This window comes from Camellia sinensis, chromosome 12, assembly GCF_055761805.1.
Source record: "Camellia sinensis isolate YWXY chromosome 12, ASM5576180v1, whole genome shotgun sequence".
In the NCBI taxonomy this organism is placed as follows: Eukaryota; Viridiplantae; Streptophyta; class Magnoliopsida; order Ericales; family Theaceae; genus Camellia; species Camellia sinensis.
In genome coordinates this window covers 156,989,628-157,013,736 of record NC_138972.1, presented here as the reverse complement: position 1 = coordinate 157,013,736, position 24,109 = coordinate 156,989,628, and the positions used below count along the sequence as shown (strand labels likewise).

The 24,109-nt window shown below is 33.7% G+C and overlaps 1 protein-coding gene and 1 pseudogene across 1 annotated transcript; one reads left to right on the top strand and one right to left on the bottom strand.

The window, feature by feature from the left end:
- Window positions 1-5,085: 5,085 nt before the first annotated feature.
- Window positions 5,086-5,606, bottom strand: LOC145804000 (ran-binding protein 1 homolog b pseudogene; annotated as a pseudogene).
- Window positions 5,607-12,518: 6,912 nt separating this feature from the next.
- Window positions 12,519-13,922, top strand: LOC114299332 (glucuronoxylan 4-O-methyltransferase 2). The gene has a single exon (XM_028244053.2). The coding sequence runs from the start codon at window positions 12,814-12,816 to the stop codon at window positions 13,789-13,791; it is 978 nt and encodes a 325-aa protein (XP_028099854.2). The 5' UTR covers window positions 12,519-12,813; the 3' UTR covers window positions 13,792-13,922.
- The last annotated feature ends 10,187 nt before the right edge of the window (window positions 13,923-24,109 follow it).

The following is a 24,109-nucleotide window of genomic DNA, read 5'->3' as shown; positions in this document are numbered from 1 at the left end:
GCCGGTTTTTTATAAAGAAAATGGCAAATTCTAGTGACACTTTTATCAATCGGCCACCCGCCATACGGTTTCTATTTTTCTCTCAAACCGCACTGATCCGCATCGCGCACACCCCTAACTCTGATGGTATTGCTCAGGATCTTGCTGGTCTTGGCATCTTACCTTCAAAGACTTAACATTAATTTCCATAGCCAACATAGCATCATGCCCATACACCAAGGCATAAGGAGTAACTCCTGTGCTTGACCTTGGGAAAGTTCTATAAGCCCACAATACATCCAACAATAAGTTATGCCAATCCCTAGGATTGTCTTCCACAACCTTTTGTATTCCTTTCTTCCAGGACATATTAGATAATTCAGCTTGGCCATTGGCTTGTGCATAATAGGGGGTGGAATTAATAAGGCTAATTCCAAACTCTGCCACAAAAGACGTCTCTATTTTCCCATCGAACACAGTCCCATTATCAACAGTTATAGTTTGTGGGATGCCAAACCTATGGATTGAATCCTTGATGAATCCAATGACCTCAGTCTGGTCTATAGCCTTGTATGGCTTAGCTTTGACCCACTTGGTGAAGTAATCAGTAGCCACTAAAATGAAACAATGATGCTTCAAAGAGGGTGGGTGTATTTTCCCTATCATATCTATGGTCCATCCTCTGAATGGCCAAGGCTTTACTACTGCATGCAGGTCAGTTATGGGCACATGCCTTATTGTGTCATGCTTTTGACATGCCTGGCAACCCTTTGCATATTCTATGCAGTCTTTAAGGATAGTTGGCCAATAGTAGGAATGCCTTCGAAGCAACCATCTCATTTTCACACCAGGCTGATGAGCACCACAGATGCCTTCATGAACCTCAGCCATAGCTGTTAATGTTTCTTTTGGGTCTAAACATTCCAACAATAAACCATCTCCCCCCCTTTTGTAGAAAGCATTGCTATATATGATGTATTGCATAGATTGCAATTTAATTTTTCTACTGGCCTTCGAGAATGGGCCAGCCAAGTACTGCATTATTGGATGCCTCCAATCTTATTCCTGTAAGTTATTATGATAGACTTCCAGGACCACATTCCTTTTATTTAAGGGTGGTATAGATTTCTGGTATGTTGTTTGGCTTATGTCCCTTTGAGTATTATCCTTCATCTTGAAATTCGAAACTTTCTGAGCCACATCATTAGCTCTATTATTCAAGAATCTTGGGACATGAGTTACATTTGCTATTTGAAATTGAGAAAGCAGATGTAATGCAACAACATAGTATGGCAACATGCTTATATTTTGACATTTGAAAATCTCTTTCACTTGGTTAACCACCAATTGAGAATCTCCAAATTTGTCAACTGCATGAACTTGTAATCCAATAAGAATTTCCAATCCCACTATTAAGGCTTCATATTCAGCTTGATTATTAGAATAAGTAATTTCATCCACTCTGAAACCATGTGTGGTTTCTATTCCTTGTGGTGACTTAATCACTATACCAATTCCAATTAGGCCATTGGCTTTCGATCCATCAAACCACATTTGCCATGGCTCAACACTAGCTATACCAAGTTCCATTGTCTCTTGACTCTCTGTTTGAGATAGATGGTCTACAAAAGAATATGTTCCCCACATTTGCCATGGGGAACATATTCTAAATGAAATTCTGACAAGGCTAATACCCATTTGCCAATTCTTCCCCTCAACATAGGTCTAGATAACATATACTTAACCAAATCTGTGGTCGCAATTACCAAGACAGTTGTAGGAAAAAGATAATATCTTAATTTCATTGCAGCAAAATACAATGCAAGGCACAGTTTTTCTATAGCTGAATATTTACATTCACAAGAATTTAAAAACCTACTAAGGTAATAAACAGCTTGCTCTTTGCCTTCTTCATTGTCTTGGGCTAAGAAAGCTCCCAATGAATCTTCTGCTGCAGCTATGTACAACTTCAAGGACTTATCACCCTTTGGTGGCATTAGCACTGGAGGGTTGGCCAAGTAGGCTTTGATTTCTTCGAAAGCAATTTGATGCTCTACTGTCCATACAAATTCCTCTTCATCTCTTAACCTTAACAAGGAAGAAAATACTTTAGTTTTCCCTGCAGTGTTAGAAATGAATCTTCAAAGAAAATTAACCTGTCTAAGGAACTTTTGTAATTCCTTCTTACTTGATGGGGGTCTGGCTTCAATGATGGCTTTGGCTTTATTCTGGTCAATCTGTATTCATTTCTTATGTACTACATAGCCCAAGAAATTTCCAGATGATACGCCAAAAACACACTCAAGAGGATTGAGTTTCAACTTGAACTTTCTCATTCTTTCGAAAGCTGCTTCTAAGTGAAACAGATGTTCCTCCATGGATTGGGATTTAACTACAATATCATCAATATAACACTCTAAGGCCTCGTTTGGCAAGAGGCTATTTTAGCCAATTAGCCAAAAAGTTACTAAATTAGCCAAAAAGCCAACAACCCATACCAAAAAGTCAAAGATTCTCTTTTCTCTCTACTTTTTGCACATCTTTTCGTAATTAGCCAAAAAGTCATCCCAAACATACAAGTTTTTTTTACCTACCTTTTTAGCCAAATAGTCAAAAAGTTACTAAATTAGCCTGTTCCCAAACGAGGCCTAAATACCCTCCAATGAGGTCATGAAAGATAGTGTTCATAACCCTCTGATATGTAGCCCCAGCATTCTTCAGACCAAATGACATTTTAACCCATTCGAAGGTGCCAATATTTCCAGGACATCTGAATGCTGTTTTGTGAACATCCTCCTTTGCAATGCAGATTTGGTTATAACCAGAGTGCCCATCCATCATTGATAAAATTTGATACCCTGCTGAACTGTCTACCAACAAATCTACTATAGGCATAGGATACTCATCTTTTGGAGTTGCTAGATTTAAGTTTCTAAAATCAATGCATACCCTCATTTTACCATTCTTCTTAACTACAGGCACAATATTAGATAGCCATTCAATATACCTGGCTGTCCTAATAAAACCTGCCTTGATTAGTCTAAGAATTTCCTCCTTAACTTTTTGAATCACTTCTGGACCCATTCTTCTTGGTTTTTGCTTGTATGACTTGAAGTTAGGCTTCATAGGAAGCCTATGTTCCACTAATGACCTATCCAATCCTGGTAATTCATTATAAGACCATGCAAAACAATCTTTATATCTCCTCAGAATAATCAACAACTGGTTCCTGTCAAGAGCATTCAACCAAACACTTATATAAATGGGTTGTTGTACAGAACCTTCCCCCAAATTTATTTCTTCTAAGGGGTCTTGTATTTGAGAACTTACTGAAGCTCCTTCTTTGATTCCTTCTGGCTTCAAAACAATCTCCTTGCTGTGTTCTATTCCCAGGTTCTTTAGTTTAACCTCTTTACCCTTATCCTCATAGACAAAGTCTGTCCACAAGGTTTCTTCTTCCTGTATTTCCTAGACTTTTGTTTCAATGTCCAATGCACAGTATTTATCAAGGGCCAAAACTCTGGCCTGTTGCTGCTCCTGCTTGCAGCCAATTATCATGGCTTCTTTCTCTTGCTCCTGCACTTTCTGGACTATTGATTTTACATCTAATATTGAAAACTTAATTAGAGCCAAAGACTTGACTTCTGGTGCTTTATCTCTTTGCCTACAACCAGGCATCATTGTCATCTTTAACGACAACCTCTTTATCAGCACTCTCTTGGACTAAGTGCTTCAAGTGTGTCACTTCCTCATCAGCCGTCACTTCGGCTGAGCCATCAGATTTCCTCAGTATACTGAGTGATGTCACTCCCTCAATATACAACTTGGCCTCTGCGAAGTCTGCGCAGGCTATCAAAGGTTGAGGATCTGCATCAATTTCCTCTGTCTCTCCATTGCCTAAGGCCATCATTATTTTCTGATGCAAAAAGGAAGGCACACATTTGTTAGTGTGGATCCAATCTCTACTAAGTAAAGCATTGTACTTAGCATTACTGTCGATCACGAAGAATGCCGTCATGCAGTCCCTGGTTCCAACACTCAGGTTGATGGGTAGAATTCCCTGAGCTATCTGTCTATCTCCAGCGAAACCAGCAATGGTTGTACTGGTTGGGATTAACCTGGGATTCCTTTTCCCTAATTTCTTCAAGGAAGATTTTGGTAGTAAGTTCACCGTTGCCCCATTATCCACCAAGACTCGGTTCAATTGTATCCCATCGAAAAAGGCCTTGATATACAAAGGCTTGACGTGCTGTGTCATAGAATTCGAGAGATACTCAAAAGGATATGAGAGATTAATACTCACCACCTCTTCACTCTCATATTCAGTTTCCATTGGGGTAACCATTTCGGAATTATCTTGCACTATACTCACTTGTGAGTCTTCGCTAGAGACTAGAATTGGGTCGATTTCTTGCCCCTCTTGATTCTCATCTCCAGCTTGGAATTCATGCGGTAGTATGTGTACCATGTTCACTGACACTGAGCTAAATTGAATGGCTGACTGTGTCTGTTTCTCCTTTTGGCCACCTTGTTCAGCATCCTTCGAATGGTCTGTCACGACTGGCTTTTCAACCAGAAATGCTTGTTCAGCCATGAAGGCTTCGAACATTTCTTCCTCAACCATTTCTTTCTTTTGGCCCAAGCCAACTTCTTTCTCCGTCTCCCTGTCACTCTCCATCAATGCCCTCTCCAATCTTGCTAAACTGGACTTCTCTTTGGCTTTTAGTTCATAGTGAATGTTAAAACCTATCACCTACTTCACCCATTTAAACCTACTCCACTAAACCTAACCCACTACACCACTACCACCTCACCTACTCCACTAAACCTAACCCACTACACCACTACCACCTCCACTTCACCTACTCCTTACCTACTACACACTCACCCTCTTCTATATATAGGAATCATGAATCATTGTAATATATATAACATAATATCAATCAATAATATACATCAATTTATCTTACATGGTATCAGAGCTAGGTTAAGAACCTATTCATTCTGCTTCACCGGCGGGCGGCGGGCTCGCCTTGGCCGCCCGCCGGACCTCTACACATACCCAGACTGTAACTTCATCTTCCTCTCTCTTACCTCTCGGCTCTCTCAGACCATGACAGACACCTCTTCACTGGCTTTGTCTTCTGCTGCTCTCTCATCTTCAACACTCAGTTTCTCAAGTAGCCTGGCAGCAGCAGATGCATCTTTGTTTTCCTCTTTCTTTTGTGATTCAGCTACCTCTTGAAACATTTCCATGAATGTTTTGCAATTCTCAACAGACCCAAACCTAATGGCAAAGAGTTCATCTTTCAATTCGCCATCAGCGAAATCAGCCGCATGCCAAACGCATGACTTTTCGTTCCCGGTGTGTTCCTGGACCGACATCGTCGGAAGAACGAGATGGTTGGCGCAGATCTTGAGGGTTTTGGATTGTCGCATAACGAGCCGAACTTTTCCAGTTCCCTTATGTTTCAAAAGTTTCACTGTACCAGCACCTCTCTCCTTCCACTGCTTTTGCTTTCAACACAACCGCCGCCGCCGCCGAAGGCGGGTCTCATCTCGGTTGGGGTGAAGATCTTCCAGACAGAAGGCGTCGCCGTCTTGTACTCCGGCGTCTCCGCCACCATCCTCCGCCAGACTCTCTATTCCACCATCCGAATGGGTCTTTACGAAGTCTTCAAGCAGAAATGGACACTCCTACCCATTTTAATATATTCACATCACTATCCTAGCCCACAGGTTCCGAAATCCCCACTGGATTTCTTTTATTTTATTTTAATATATTACCAACACACTTGCACTGTACCAACCCATTTCTTCTCATTCTCATTATTTTTTATTATTATCACATGGGCGTGTTCCCCCTCTTTCAAAAAAAAAAATAATAATTTACAAATTTGCACAACACCCATATTTTATTCCTCTCCGGGATCAACCCCGATCACAATTTTACACACACACAAAAAACAAAAAACAAAAAACAAAAAACAAAAAACAAAAAAAAAAAAAAAAAACAAACAAACAAACAAACAAACAAACATCACCCACAAACACCCACCCACAGGCGGGATTTTTTCCTTTTCCCTTCTCTACTCTGCCGCCGGTCTCTTCTTCTTGCCTCTGTCCTGGACGGCCCTTGCCGGTGTTGCCTCCGTGTTTCCCACTCCACTGGGCATGATCACTACTCCCTGCTCCTCCACTGCAGAATATGGCGGACCTCCAAAACGGAACATCACGGTGGCCTTCCGCTTCAGCTCCTTGTTTTCTGTCTTTAGCACACTTATCTCTGCTCGCGCATCCTTATACATGCGTTGGAGCAGAGCCAGCTGGAAGTTTAACTGTTGCACCTCATTTGTCCTACTCTGCAGCCGGTGCGACAGGTTTGTGACCGCCGTCATAGTCTCCACACATGACTTCAAAGTATACTGATTGGCCTCAATATCAGTTTGCACCGTCATTTTTTGCTCCACCGACTGCATCGGAAAGTTCAACGGAGCAAACCCAGTGGTGTTTGGTTGAGGTTCACGGGCCACCGCACCAGTTATCTCTCTTGTGGACTCGTTGAGATTGGGAAAAAGAGTAAGCAGAGGGTGGGACGAAGAGGCCATTTTCTGGGCAACAGAGTGTTACAGAATATTACAGAGTTTCTCTCTCAGAACACGAATCTCTCAGAACACGAAGAGTTTTTTAGATGTTTCTCTCAGTTTTTTTTTTTTGTCTCAGTCTCTGCCTCAGCCTCTGCCTTCGTCTTGGTTATATAGCCAAGGCAGACACGCGCATCCTGCGCCACTCTGTCGCTCACGTGCCTCGCCGCGTCTCCGGCTCACCTTTTGATGGCTCGACGCTTTCTGTCAGGCACACCTTTTGATGAAGTGGGCGCGCCTTTTGAGGGCGCGACTTTTGAGGGCTCACTATATATATCCATATATATATATATATTTGGGCAGCCTATATACACCATCATACAGTGTATTTTTTAAGGGTCCGACAAGACTCTGTAAACTGTCCCGACATTGATTCCGGTTAGCTCCTTCAAGGGTCCGACAAGACTCTGTAAACTGTCCCGACATTGATTCCGGTTAGCTCCTTCAAGGGTCCGACAAGACTCGGTAAACTGTCCCGACATTGATTCCGGTTAGTTTCTACAAGGATCCAGCAAGACTCTGTAAACTGTCACAACAACTGTCACAACATTGTCAGCTACAACGGTCCGACATGACCCCATAAACTGTCTTCTACATCGGTCTGACACCAGCATACAGTGTCCTCTACAACGTTATGACACCCCCATACAGTGTCCTCTACAACGTTATAACACCCCCATACCGTGTCCTCTACAACGTTATGACACCACCATCCAGTGTCTTCACCAATGGTCTGACACGACCATACAGTGTCACCTATCCTCTTTTATTTTTATGTATTTTCTTGTTTTGTAACTCTCTCCAAACTCAAGTTGGTTAGTTCCTATCCCCCTTGAGTTTGCGGGGGGCTGTTAAAACCTATCACCTACTTCACCCACTTAAACCTACTCCACTAAACCTAACCCACTACACCACTACCACCTCACCTACTCCACTAAACCTAACCCACTACACCACTACCACCTCCACTTCACCTACTCCTTACCTACTACACACTCACCCTCTTCTATATATAGGAATCATGAATCATTGTAATATATATAACATAATATCAATCAATAATATACATCAATTTATCTTACAGTGAACTTTGGCCAATTGTTCTCTGCTGCAACCCATTTTGCCTTGTAGAGTTGGTTTTGGAGTATGGTCTGACTTTGGATCCTTCTTTCCTTCTGTTTGTACCAATGAAGAACTCTCTCCACTCTCTTTCAGGTCTTGTTGCTACTGAGTATACCTACGCTGAATTTTTCTCCTTTGTGATCTAGAAATTACGGAGACCATATCTGGTTCATTTGTTTTTGGGTGCTTAAGCAAGACCCAATTGTTTGGAGCCACCAAAAGAGGTTTGACCATCCTATCTTGGTTCCAGAAACCTCTCTCTGGGTAAACACCTCCCTAGGTTTGTTCTACATCACAAACCAGTCTGGGACTCCAGGTACCTACGAACCTACTGACCCAGCTGTTGAACTGCTTATTTCCTTATTCGAAATCACCCTCGAAGCTGGCCGTGAAGGCCACTGTTTGGCCTTGACTTCATGCTTTGGGCCTAGCTCAGGCCTTTGATGAAGGTATCCGCTTTCTGTCCTGTGTGAGGCTGGTCTAGGGGGCCAATCTCTGGCTTTGATCCCATAAACTAAACCTCTCTCCAGTCTCCTCTCAGAATGACTACTCTCCATTCTGTAATAATTAGGCGGCCTGGATTCATGTAAAGGCTTCTTGCCCTTGGAATGCATTCTATCAGCTGTTGGTTCAATCCTCAATGGCTGCTGCCTAACACCAGATGGATATGGCCTTTTATTGTAAGCATTGGTTGGTTTAGGACGTCTCTGCACATCCTTGGAATATTGTTTCCCATCAATTGGAAGTCCTTTCAACCACTTGTAGCTTAGTCTGCACCTAGGACACATCCTTTGCATCACAGCTACTTCTAAGGAATCATCATCCAGTGCTTCTTCATCAGAGTCTTCCCTCTGGTGTGAGAAACTTTGTCCAATAGCTAGTAGATTTCCAGTGTCTTTCTTGACAGTTGTCTGGTTGGCCACATGCATCTGCACATTGACTTCTTCTAATTCTTTCAAAGACAAGTTCTGAAAGTTCGGCATAATGACATTGGCTGGCACCTCTCTAATTTCTGGAAATGGATTACTATCGATCCCCATGGCCTTTTCAGCTTTGGCTGGGAATTTCAAACTTCCTTTCCGAATTTGTTCTTGGATTCTGTCTTGAAAAACAATACAGTTCTTAGTCGAGTGAGACCAAGAATTATGCCATTTACAATATACTTTTCTTTTAAGTTCATCAAGAGATGAAATTTTAACCCCTTTTGGTAACTTAAGGAAGTTGGCCGCAAGCAAATGATCAAAAATGTCATCTGCCTTAGTTAAATCGAAAGAGTATTTCCTGTGAAGGTCCTTCTTTTTAAACTGTTGGTCAATTGTTGTATCCTTATGAATCAATGCTTCACAGATCCCAGGTTCTTTTCCCACAATCTCTACTGTATCGATCTCATAGTTAGGATCTCTATAATATATCTTGTACGATGCATTATTTCAATCTTGTTCTTCTTCTAATAATGCTTCGTATCTAGACACCTTATAAGTGAGTCCTACTAAGTCTCTGAACTCAGTCGAGTCAAACTTCTTTCGAAGCCTAAACTCTAAGCCATTTTGAGTCAATCTCACGAATTCTGGCTCTGGCAGGATGACTCTACATTATTTCGAGCCCTTTTAAATCGGGCAATAAACTGAGTAGCCTTCTCGTCAGGCCTTTGACTCAATTTTGCCAAGTCTTCCATGGAAACCTCTAGCTTCGATTGGAAGAATTGGACATGAAATGCCTCTTCCATTTGTTGCCATGTTTGAATAAAGCCAGGTGTAAGGTTAATATACCATACAAATGCTCCACCAGCTAAGGAATTTGGGAATAACCTTAGTTTCATATAGTCATTATTAGTAAATTCACCGCATTGAGCAGCAAACCTAGCAATATGCTCCACTGTTGATTGGTTTCCATTCCCATAAAAAAGAGCAAAATCTGGTATCCTGAAACCTCTTAGGTATTCATGTACCCAATCCACCCATTCTGGGTACGGTTTCCTATACACTGGAGTCTGGACCCCCCGAGCCATTGGTCCACACATCTCTCTAACAATGTCAGTAATTTGGTCCCTAGGGACCATATTTTGTGCCTGCGGAACCACTACTGGAGGGGCAAACACAGGATTTGGTGGACAAACTTGTACCTGTGGTCCTCTTGGTCCATAAGGTGGTATATTTGGGACTGGTTGTCCTTGTGGTATAGGTTGCTGTTGGGGGTGTGGGTAACCCCTTTGAGCCTGTCCTGCGAAAAGACCTGCGAAAGGTGCTGGAACTGGTGTTGTGTCTCTTCCATTTGTAGGAAAACCTTCCAACCCCCCGGGTATAAATTCGAATAAGGGATTAGTGAAATCCCTTTGTGCCAGGTATGGCTTCGAACATGGGATTTGGAACCATTCTTATACCGTTTTCTTGTACTGGGCCAGATCCACCAAATTGCATGGCTTCACTGTTAAGTATTGAGGCATTTTGACCTGTTATATGCCTCAGAATAGGTTCGTACCAAGACTGAGGTGATGGTCTTTCGTAGTTTTGATTACTAGTTTGACCATTAGAATGTCCATTAATTTGTATAGGCTGTTTATCTCTAGCCAATCTTTGCTGAGGGACATTCGAAACTTCCTCCATGTGTCTTACGTTTGTTAGTTGGTGGTTATTCATTCGGTCCAAAAAGGATGTTGGCCACCTTTCCATTGTGTTCATTAATTGCTGTCCCACAGCATCTACTAGGCCACCCTATGGATTTATTGGCTGAGTAGATGGGACAGTGGATGGTCCAATTCCTTGGTCTCGTCCAATATTACGAACATGTGGTACTTGTTCTGAAGTACTGGTCTGTTCGACCATAGGTTCTGATAAAATGGGAGTTTCCACAGGATGTGTTATCACATTATCCTCTGGATTAGGTATCTCTACCTCTCCTTCCACGCCTTCTTCCAAGCGTTCATTTTCTCCTTGTCTCCTACGTCTAGCCATTTCAATTGGTCTCACCGGGGTGCCAAAAATATATGTTGGCTTTTTGGCTTTCGAAGGTTATTATTGTAATTGCGAGCGTGCCAGCAAGGATCAATCAGCCCTTACAAAAAATTAATTGTCAACCAATTATCAGACGATTGCGTTTTACTTCTTTCAGCCTCAATGAAAAGGACTTTTATTGGTGGCTTGATTTAGAAGAATTAAGTAAAATAACAATTAAATGAAGAACAGTTGAAGTACTTCATTAACATGAAAAAACTTACAATTATTCAAACTCAGCCTTGTAGAGGTTTACAGCAACAATCTACTTGAAACTACTCCTATGAACGAAGTGCAGTGTAGGAATTTAAAGTATAGAAAATGTAAGACTGGAAATGTAAAACTAAAATAAGTATAATAAGACTGGTTTTTTGGATCTAAGTCTAGGGGCTTTTTCTAGGGCCTTCTCTGCTATTTATACTGCTCAAGGATGGCCATCGAACTGCATTTCTAACCATCGAACTGCTCTTCCATGATCGCTGATCATGTTACCTCAAGATTAGCTCTATTACGCCATTACTTGCAGTTAGGCTTCCTTCTTAAATTTGAATTTGAAATGTGAGTAACTGTTGAAGGCACATCACCTTGCATCTCTTTGTTGATCTACTACTACTTAGGCCTCGTTTGGGAACAGGCTAATTTAGTAACTTTTTGGCTATTTGGCTAAAATATAAGCTAAAAAAAACTAGTATGTTTGGGATGACTTTTTGGCTAATTACGAAAAGATGTGCAAAAAGTAGAGAGAAAAGAGAATCTTTGACTTTTTTGTATGAGTTGTTGGCTTTTTGGCTAATTTAGTAACTTTTTAGCTTTTTGGCTAAAATAGAGCCTTCTCAAACGAGGCCTTAGATCTCGTAATAACCAATACTAATTGCCACGTGTACGATTAGGATCGAAGACTTGAATAGTCTTCCTATATTATCCTTATTTTGCCACGCGTCGAATTGTAATTAGCTTATACAAAATATGTAGCCAACACAATGGTATCTTCAATTGTCTTATTTAGAACAAGATTCAAAGTTCAAGGTCAAATGTGTAACAATTAAAAAGTTAGGAACCAAAGTGATATAAGGTCCAAACTATAAGGACTGTTAGTTTAATTCGCCCTATTTTCTTTTATAATCATAAGATGTATATAATATCCACATTTTAAGAGGTGTATCTCATAATTTTTTCCTAAAATTATTTCTACTTATACAAAATTATACCAGATAGCTCTTCATGTAATCTATATATATGTTGAGTACAAACAATAAATATATGTAGAAAGTACATCCGGAACAATGTGTTAGACTTAAGAGTTGTTTTTTCAAATAAGTGTAATTTTTAATTTTTCATTAAAAAATATGTAAAAAAAAATTTTAAAAAATAATATACCGCAAATAAGTGCAATTATTTTAATAAAACAAAGCCTATATCGCTTAGAAACAAAAAATAAATAAAAATAAATATTATTTGATATTGAAATTATTGGTAACACATTCGGAATTATGATAATTAATTTTATATGAAAATTTTAAAAAATAATATTCTATATATATATAGAGTACATAGTTGTCATTTGACAAAAAAAAAAAAATAGTTATCTTTCTAAAGTTACGACTTTTTTAATTTGAAATTAAAAAATTTGTTTGAATTAATTTTTTTTATTATTTTACTTTTATAAAAAAATAAAATAAAATAATTTAATTTAAATATAATATTTTATTTTATTAATTTTTTAATATATTTTATCTTTTGAATACCTAATTAAATCCAAACAAAACACAACCCAACCCAACCCACGAAGCGGAACCAAGCCAGAGTCATCAATTGTGTCGGTGTTTGTTATGGCAATTTAGATATATTTCATATTTTTCTCTCTCTAGTATGATGTTTCTTTTCCAACTGAAAGATTCTCACAACATCATTTACTGTTTGTATCTCAAAATCCAGAAATCCTCTTCCCTCCTCACAACTCACCCACCACTTTTCTCCATTCCAGACTAAATTATAAGCTCACATTCACACCCCACAAACCCATCTCCTCTCTCTCTCTCTCTCTCTCTCTCATCACACAAAAAAAGAAAGAAAGAAAGATGAGATCCAAAACCCAATCCACCATCAACTTTAAGCTCATCCTCATCTGCCTTGCCTTCCTTTTCCTTCTCTTCTTAGTCCTAAGATCATCATCATCATCAAATTCTCTCCTATATTCCCAACAAATCCCATCCCTCCTCTCCTCATCAAACTCCTCATCATCAAATTCCCAACAAGATAAAACCCAATCAGATTCAACATCTTGTCCAGAACAAGAACCCAACACTAAATCAACCCCAACATGCAACAAAATCTTACCATCTCTAGCCCAAGCCATGGTCCACTACGCAACCTCAAACATAACCCCACAACAAACCAAGAAGGAGATCTCAGTCTCCCTCAAAGTCCTCGAAAAGAAGTCACCCTGCAACTTCCTCGTCTTCGGCCTCGGCCACGACAGCCTCATGTGGACATCCCTCAACCACGGCGGCCGCACCGTCTTCCTCGAAGAAGACAAGTCCTGGATCGACCAGATCACTAAGCAATTGCCCAGTCTAGAATCGTACCACGTAGTCTACGACACCAAAGTAACCGAAGCAGATCAATTGATGGAATATGGGTTGGGATCGGAGGATTGTAAAGTAGTGAGCGATCCGAGGTTGTCCAAGTGTCAGCTGGCGCTGAAAGGGTTGCCGAGCGAGGTGTACGATGTAGAGTGGGACTTGATTATGGTGGATGCGCCCACTGGGTATCATGATGGGGCTCCAGGGAGGATGACTGCTATTTATACAGCTGGGTTAATGGCTAGGAACAGAGAAGACGCACAAGCAGAAGAAGAGGGTAGTAGTGATACTAGTGTTAGTACTACTGCTACTACTCATGTGTTTGTTCATGATGTGGATAGAGTTGTGGAAGATAAATTTTCAAAGGCTTTTCTGTGTCTAGGTTACTTGACAGAGCAAGAAGGGAGGATCAGACACTTCACCATTCCCACTCATCGGACTCGTCTTGGTACCTCACCACCCTTTTGCCCATAGACCCCTTTCTCTCTCTTTCTTCTTGTAATTTTTTTTTCTTTTTTTTTTTTTTTTGGAAGTCTGCAATGCCTTTTATTCTCTGATGGATTTTACCAATTTAGGGGGATTGAAAAAGAGGGTTACTTCTTGAATTGTTGTTGCATTTTCTTTCTTCACTATGCGTTTGATTAGGGAATTTGGTAGCTGGGTTAGAAAGAGAAATGGGAAAGATCGGTGAAATGTGTTTAAAATATATTTATATTTTATTTATTTTTATATAATTTTTTTTATTTTAAAATTTTAAAATTTTTTCTTAAATTCTTTAACCAAACACCAAATTAATTTTTTTTTTTTTTTAATGAATGGATCAAAATATGGTGATGTCAAAATTGGATTATTATTGTATATGAAAATAGTTGATAAATACAAATTTTAACCATAAAATTCAATTAAAATGATGTGAGTGATATTTCTGAAATTATGAAAATTATAAAGGTGACGGGAGAGTGAACAAGTTTAGGTGGTTCTAATCAATAATGTTACTGATGCCTCATAAGGGATAGCTCTCGTATCATGTGAGTCTATCTATCTTTTATAAGATATGTGTCTCATTTTATGTATGACTTATGTGCATATATAGATCATTGGCCTAGTTTGGCATAATTTAAAAAGTTAAAAAATTATTATTTTATTTAAGTCACATTAGTTTATTTAAATCGCATCATCTTTCTGTTATATTATTTTAAACTTAATTTATATTTTATATTTTTGTGTAAAAATTTAAAAAATTTATTTATTTAGATCATCTCAAGCAATTAAGAGTTGTAATTGCGAAGGTTTAGGTTGATTAGGATGTTAGGTTGGGTTGGTTGGATTAGGTGGAGATGATAGGAATGGATGAGGAATGAGTGGGAAGGGGTAGAGACATGTGTCAAGAGTGGGTGCGAAAGTGGTGCGAGATGACGAGAATGGGAGGGGGTGGGGGGAAGGTGGTGATGAGGAAGTGCAGAAGAGCTGGCAGAGAAGGGGGCTAAGGTTTTTTTGTTTTATTTTATGGAGGCCTAAGGTTCTCTGTCGAACAAAATGCAGGAGATAAAAGACATTTTCATCTAGTTAAAAAAAAATATATATATATATATATATATCATTGTTCTAGGTGAAGATTTCATGATTTTATAATATGTTTTTCATTGTTGCTCGTATTTTTAAAAAGTTTCCACCGATTTATAAAGTGTTGCTCCAATTTCAACTCATACGTTACTTTTTTCTTTTTTTTTTCAAATTATATATGACTATCCTTATTATATATTAACCATATATCCTTTACATTTTTATTGGATAAATTATAAAAATCATCTATATTTTGATAAAATACGGAAAATTATATAAATTTAGGATTAATTTGACATAAATTTTAAAAGTTAAAAAGTTATTAAAAAAATCTAAAAATTCATATTATTTGGTGGAAGCTTGTGAGGAAGTTTAATTTTGCCTTTTGAATTTAGGGTTGGTTTGGGATGTCCTAAAAAAGTGCACTTTTTGACTTATTGGTGGGTTTGGGTTGGGTTTGATGTGATGTGTTAGAGAGGTGATGTGATTTAAATAAGATGATGTGACTAAAATAAGATAGTGACTCTTTGACTTTTTGACTTATTTAGTACATGCCAAACTAGCCCTTAATAACCAAAAGTTAAGTCAAAATGGGAGAAGAGTTATTTTGTTTTAACTGTAATATTTTATTATACATATTTCGTAAAAATTTTAAAAAATATTTTAAACATATATATTTATTTTTTAATTAAAAATTAAAAAAAATATATTTATATAACGCGTCCCAAACAATCACTTCATATGATTACGATAACCGTGAGGGTGAGAGGAGTGGTTGTGGTGCTGAGTGAGAGAAGAAAATTATATGATTTTGAAGGGGTCCAAGTCCAACTATAGTTAAATGAGAGTAGTTTAGAAGGGGTCTAAGTACAGTAAATGAGGTGATGCGATGTGATTTGATATTGTTTTTCACTAATAAATTAATTTTTTAAATAATATTTTATAAAATTAAATTTCATTATTTAAATATGTCTATTATACGGGAAAGAAATATACCTTCTCGCATAATCCTGTTGATTAAGTCTGTGCTCCTTCGTACGACGTCGCTTTGTCACCTAAAAACACAAAAGTGAGCTAGCCGGCGGGTGTGTGCCGGAAACCCCTCCGATGCCTATGTCAGCAAACTTGACAAATAGACAAAGCTCTGTGTATCCAGAAATCAAAGTTGTGTGTTACCTCTCCCAAGGTGATGTTTGTGAGCTTTTATAGGTTTTCTGTGTGACACAATCCTAGTAGGACTTCTACTCCTCCATGTAGAGTCCTTCTAGGATTCATACTCCTGAAAGATAATGCTTATCCTTCAACACCCCCTCACTGCTTAAACCAAGTGAGATGGTTTCATCGTGACCGAACTCCAATACGACCGAAGTAAACAGGACTATGTATAGTCGTAGAATGAGCCGAACTAGTTCTTCCTTCTACTCCTTACTTCGGCTTTTCATGTGTAATTCATGGTACGGTTTAGACCGAACTAACGATTCGCGACCGGTATAACTCCAAGACCGGTCTAACTTCAAGTTGCTTCCGGACCGAAGTAACTTTTATACGTATCTTGGGCCGGAGTAATTCTATACTTCTTTTGGGCCGGAGTAACTTTTACGGCATTTTTTACTCAGTCCTTTGTATTGTGGGCCACTATGACCATCTCATAGCTCGGCCCAATTTTCACCAAAATTACCCTCTCATCTATATATAAATTAGTTTTAGAAAAATGTTATAATATATGTGTTACAAAAAAAATAATATATATATATATATATACTTTTGTACTTAATTTCAATATAATAAAATAAATATTCATTTTAATATTAAAAATAATTATTAAATTGGAGAAAAAAGTCATTTAAAATTAAAGAATAATTCTAATTATAAATTTTGATAATCTTAATCTTATCATTCTATAAAAGTGTTATTTAAACGAATATATATAATAATTTTATTTCAATTATTTATGTGTATTTTAATAATCTTAACCCTATCGCGCTACAAAAATATAACTAAAATAAATATATAATGATTTTATATGATATTAATTTATAACATAGTAAAATAATAAACACTCATTTTGACATTAATAATAATAGTTAAATTGAAAAGAAAAATAGTCGCATACAATTAAGAGTGATTTTAATTATTTATTTAGTTGGAAATAAATAATTAAAAAAATTATAAGAAAAAATATTTTAAAAAATTAAATATAAATATGTTGTGGTTAGATTAAGAAAATTAATTAATTAATTAATTACGTTGAGTATTGATTTTTCTTTAATATCTATTTTAAAACTGTTTATACATATTATATATAATTAAATAGGAAATTCAATATAAATTAATAATAAAATATAAATAAGATAGATAAAAAAATAAAAAATATATTTAATTTTAATATAAAAATTGAATACTTGAATAAAAGTGAAAAGAGTAGAAGAAAATTAATTCCTAAAGTATTTTTTAGTGCAAATAATTATTTTAAATTTTATTTATGAATAGTTTAGATTAAGTAAAAAAATTTAAATATTAGATTTTAGAAATTAAGTATGAAGGTATGTTACGTGACACTTTAAAAAAAATAAAAGAGAAATATGCCACATAGGAGGGAGAAAATTTTGAGGGTAAACACTATTTATATATATATAAATAAAATTAAATATAAATTAATATTAAGACATCGATGAAATAGCCAAAAAATAAAAAACATAAAAGGAAAGAAAAATAGTCCATACAAAATTGGTTATTATAATTGAAATTTAATCTGTGTGTAATTTTATATGTAAATAGAAAAGATATGCTGACGTGAGTGTTTTAGAAAAAATGAAGCTTTTAGAATGTGCCACTTGAACAACTTACTTTTTTTTTATTTTTCTGATGTGGGATATCGAGATAATTTTTTTCAAAGTAAGTATTTTTCAGCTAAAGTCCATATAAAATTGATTATTATAATTGAAATTGAGTTTGAGTATGTTGATGTGGATTTTTTAGACAAAAGTAAGCTTTTAGATTTTTGTCACTTAAGCAAGAGAAAAACACTACTTTGCCCATATAATCAGTTTATAATAAGCTTTTAACAAAAAAACTGATTATAACCATATTCTCAAAATAACCCTTTGACCTTAAATTTTGAATCTTGTTCCAAATAAGGACAATTGAAGATACCATTATTTAATTTCAAGAACAAAATCATCAATTTAATAAAATATAATCTAATTTGATAAAAATAAATGTCAAAAAAATATTTTTAATTTTTTAAAAATTATTTTTATCCACCAATGATAAAATTATGTAAAATTGATAAAGATTAATAAAAATTACATGATTAATTTTTTTAAATTAATTTTACATGATCATCATCCAAACACATAATAAAAATTAATTTGGTAAAAAATAAATAAATGTCTAAAAGATTTATCAATTTTACATAATTTTATTTTTAGTGGGTAGAAACAATTTTTAAAAATTCAAAAATATTTTTTTGACATTTATTTTTGTCAAATTAGTTTATATTTTATCAAATTGAGGATTTTGCCCTAGAAAAATCTAATGATATATTCAATTGTCCTTATTTGGAACAAAATTCAAAATTCTAGGTCAAATGTGTCACAATTGAAAAATTATGGACCAAAGTGACACAAGCCCCAAACTATAAGGACTATTAATGTAATTCACCCTATATATACATATATATGATATGAATCCGTACAATGCACGAGCTAATTGAATAATTAAAAATAATTTTAAAATTAAATAATAATATAAAATTTATTTAAAAAGTATATAAAAATAATTTATAATGTATTAAATTTTAACCATTTTATTAGAATAGATATTGAGGTTGTTATGCCATTAATTGTATATTCTAAGTTCATAATAAGAAATAAATGTCATAATCTAATTAGTAAAAATGAAAAAAATAGAATAAATTTAAAAATATATATATTTATTTGTGATAAAATAAAAATAAATTTTGTTTTATATTTTTTTTAGTTTTAGTTTTTTTCTATGTTCATAAAATTTAAACATACCATTTAGAAATAAAACAATATATATATATATATATATATTGATAAAATCGGTCAAAAGACCAATTAACTTACAAAAAAATTAATTAATTAAAATTTTTGAATTTTTTTTTTTAAATTTAAACTATGCTTTAATTAGGTCAATTTTTAATTTATTTTGAAACAAACAAATCTAACCAATATATTTTGACAAAATTGTTAAAATCGCGGTTAAACCAACAAATCAGTTAAACCGAAAACGGTTCAGCGTAATTGGTTAGGTTAAAAGACTAATCAACTTATATAAAAATTAATTAATTAAAATTTCTAAATGTTATTTTAATTTTAAAATTTGAACTATCTTGGATTGAAACATGCATAGCATTACAATATTAAATAGAAATATAAAATTTATTTTATATTAGTAAAATAACTCACTTTTTTCTTATTTTTTTCCATGTGGGATATCGAGATAATTTTTTTCAAATATCATAATAATTAAATCATAATTACGCATTTGTTTGGGATAGAAGGTTTTTGAGCTTTTCGGCTAAAATAATTATAAAAAAAAAAAGAAGACAAAATAAGCTTTTTAGGCAAATAAGACAAAATGTCGAATCCAAACCATAATCATTTTATTTTTTCTTTCACAAAAATAAAAAAAAAAAACCAAAAAAATGTATCCAAAATGAGCCCTTTTAGCCCAAAACTAAAATAGCCAAAAACTCAACCTACATTCCAAACGAAACCTATATAAATGGAAAATAAGTATTTCTCAAATAGAGTTCATATAAAATTAGTTATTATAATTGAAATTAAGTTTGTGTAAAATTTTATATGTAAATGAAAAAGGCATACTGATATGAATTTTTTAGAAAAAGAAAGCTTTTAGATTTTGTCACCTAAACAAGAAAAAAAAAATATTACTTTAATACTATTTTAATGAATACTTAGACCATTTCTATCAGTAAGTTTTTAGTCTTTACGGATAAAAAAATATTGTCATTTGTTTTAGACAAATGTTGATAAGTTTTTTTTTTTATGCATGGTTTAATATTGAGATTAGTGTAGAAAGTATTGAAAATGGTAAAAAGTTATTAAAGTTAAATTGTCTTAGGCGTTGTTTGTTTCACTGGATATCAAATGGAGGATATAATATGTGTGTGATTTAGTCAAGATATATAATGAATAGGATATAAGTATTAGATAATATATCTCCCAATTCATGTTTGTTGACTTGATATATAAGATTGGATATATATTATCCATGTTTGTTTTACAAAATATATTGTGGGATATAAACAAGTAATTTCCAAGATTGCCCTCATAATATTATATTATATTATATTAAATAATATTACATTATATTAAATTCAAAATTTATATTAAATTATATTATATTAAATTAAATTCAATAATATTATATTATATTAAATTCAAAATTTGTATTAAATTAAATTAAATTAAATTAAATAATATTATATTATATTAAATTAAATTCAATAATATTTATATTAAATTAAATTCAATAATTATATTATATTAAATTCAAAATTTTATATTAAATTATATTATATTATATTAAATTCAATTCAATAATATTATATTATATTAAATTCAAAATTTGAATTAAATTATATTATATTAAATTAATATATTCATTATATAAATTATAAAAATTTATTAGGCATACCATTCATTAATATATTAATTATTATATCAATTAATATTTATTTTTTTAAATAATATTATATGTGCTAATTAATATATTAATTTTATATAATAAATAAAGTCTTTTTTTTGCAATAATTCTAGATTCTTTAAATTTTTTTATTAATTAAGTTAAATACCTTTATCATATTAAAACTTTAAGCATTATATTTTTATTACTTAATTTTTAGTTTTTCAGATTCCAATTTATAGTCTTTATCAAAGAACATGGATTTTTAAAATGAGTAAGCAAACTAGTCTTTATCACGAGCCTTCCAAGCCTAACCCTGAGGATTCTATATATTTTTAATTATGTTAAAAATATTATTTTAAGATTAAGATTTGTGTATTTAATTTTGATTTATTTATTATTATAATATAATATAATAATTTAATTTAATTTAATAAAAAAAAATAGGGTGTCCACTACAAGACTCATATAATATTTTAAAAATATTAGCAGCAGTTCCTGACTTTTGACTCTTTAATTTTGTAAATGTTTCACGAAGAATCCGCTTTTGAAAATTCAGCATCCAAGCGTCGTCATCAATAATTGATACTCCAGCAGAAGAAGACAAAATCAGTAGAAGATAAAGCTTCTCTTCTATTATCTGAAAAATGCACGCTAAGTAAAGACAAAAGATTCTGCAAATATTTGTATCTGTAATTATTTGAGTCTGTTGATAATAAAAATTTTCCTTCACTCACTACTTTAATAGAGCAGATGACCCCTACCTTGCTCCATTAAAGAAAAGCTATGAAAATCTTTACACGTGTCGTATAATAAATTATAGTGTCAAAATTTTCTCAAAAAAGGAGGATTGAATGATGTGCGATAGGGCCCAAAGTAGTACCCGTCATCATTATCCAAACTCTCTATTTGTTTTTATATGAAGAACCATAGTAAAAAGAGGCATATAATTGTATACATGTATAGCCTTGTTTTTACTAAATTTTCAAAAAGCCTAAGTCTAGGCTAGCATAGGTTTTGACCCTTAAGAAAGTTTTAGACGTAAAATGTTGGACATAACCTTTTGAGTTTTGTTTTTTCTTCTTTTTAGTGTTGTATAAATTGGCATGCTTGCCAATGAAAGAGGCAGAATGAAAAATTCCCCTTCACTCTGCTTTAGTTTCTCTTTTTCCTTAAATATTTCAAAAGGGTAACTCTTCTATTCTAAAAATTTATTTTCTTTTTGGAAAAACTAAGTTTATGGAATGCTTGTTTGCTCATTAATATTACATGCTTTGCACCTTCGTAGTATCTACTGCTTTCTATTTTATTACTGAGTGAACTTAGCTGAAGAGCCCGTGTGAGCCGTGGTTAGGCGTTGGAGGGCAAATTGTAGGCAGAAAGGGAAAAGTAAAAAATAGAAAATAAAAATATACTATGTTGAACGAGACTTAGCTTCAAGGTGGGAGTACATGTAATGAAAACAAACATTGCCTAAAAATAGTTTTGCCACAGAAAAGAATTTTAGAATACAAGAAGAGCAACCCGAGTAGAAATATCAAGGAAATATTGTTCATAAAAGAATTTAAAAAATCAAAATTGTATGCCTTTAGATGAAGAACTTAGAACTAAAATCAGAACCAGTACTGAGTTTATACAAGAATTAGAAGATCAAAAATTAAGGTATCAATTTTTTTTATTATTAGCATCTGGCAGATCCCTAGAAAATTACAATTTAAAAATTTCTCAAATAAATAGACAGCTAACTGTAAAACAAAAATCCTTAAAGCTAGCCATACAACATCTTGAAAACCTATTAGCATAACTGTAGAATTAATTAGATAATTCTCAGCCCAATTTCAAAATAGTGGTAGACCACTAACTCATCACCCAAAAAAATTGGTATCAGAGCAGTGTTCGGTTTTAGGACAGTTTAAGTTAGTTTATGCATTTTGCTTATGGTAATAGAGTAGTTTTTATTTTTGGACAATTTAGTTATAAATTTCATATTATAGTAGCTTTTAATAATTTTAAAATAAGATTTAATTTTGTTTATGAAAAAAGTAGAGTATCTAGATTTAGAACTCAGCAGCCATAACCATTGCCTTAACATAGATAAAAATAAATTTCGTTGTAATTTTGAAAATACTTTTACACATCAGCTTCATAGTGAAAATAATCCTCAATTAAATAGTATCATAGATTATCAAATTAATTTTACAGCAAAATATTAAAAAAGACATAGATAAAATTAGTAATCTTTTTATTTCATCTATAGATTATCTCTATAATAATCGTAGCATAATTAAAGATCAAGATAAAAAAAATTAGATTATATCCAAGACCAGTGTAGTTCAATTTTACAAAAACGAACAGATTTAAAATTAGAAAAAATTCTCACTAAGGTAGAAATAGAAACTTTAATTTCAGCTATAAATACTAGCAGCTCAAAACAAATAGAATCAGAATTTAAACAACTAATTGAAAAAAAAAATTCATAGTCAGAAAAATCAAATAGCTAAACAAATATAACAAATCAACCAAATTCAAGATAATTTAAAACAGAAATTAGAAATTTTAGAACAACTAATAAGATCTTAGTTTATGAGTAGTGATAAAAAGGCTAATAAAAATTACCAGACTATTTTAAAACAAGCAGAAGATTTTCATAATAACCCAGAAGAAATCCGTAGCTATCAGGGTACAAATCAATCAGATAAAATATCAGTAAGACAAAACAATATAGAAATTTTATTTCTAATCAGATTGTGTGAAAAATTTGAAGAAATATTAGAACAACTACACTGCTTAGAAAATCGTTTAGCTTCTCTAGAAGGAACAATACTTTAAAAAGGAAAATGGGTAGAAGGACAAGTAAACAAATCTCAATCTTAGGTAAACGCAGAAGATATAGCTAGATATTTTGAAAAGCTTAAATTACCAAAGAAACTTGTTTATAGAATTTACAGAAAATAAAGATGTTCAAACAACTAATAAAAGGTAGTAGTAGCAAAAAGCGTAATGAAGATGAAGATGTTAAAGTAAAAGAATTTATAGATATAGAACATCAGATAGAAAAATTTAAGAAAGAAAAGTTGGAATTAATTCCAGCTAAATATGTATATACGTTAGGACAAATTCATAAGAAATAATATCTATTTAAACACTATGGTGAACAAATGATTAGTGTAACCCAGGAAGATGAAAAAATAGAACTAAACTTAATAGAAAGAGAAAGCTATAAATATGCAGTGGATGAGCATCTTAAAATGACCCACCTAGGATTAGTAGTGGTAGGCATTAAGGCTTTAACTAGAGAAAATTTAGGAACTAAAGTTTTTGTATGTCATTATAATGATAGGTTTAATGATGTAGGACAGAGTATTTTAGGCAGCTATGAATTAGATATGAATTCAAAAGAAGGAATAGTTTATTTTACACCAGATTTCTTATTACTAACCCCGACCTTTTATAAAAAGATAAAAATAGGAATAAAAAGCAGAGAATACAAAATGAAAAAGGGAGAAAAGAATTTATCAATTTGCACAGGATTTTTAAGCTTAGCAGTCTCAAA

What these genes read in the sequence shown, in the direction of transcription:
- LOC114299332 (XM_028244053.2), top strand. Translation starts at nt 12,814, where the DNA reads ATGAGATCCAAAACCCAATCCACCATCAACTTTAAGCTCATCCTCATC.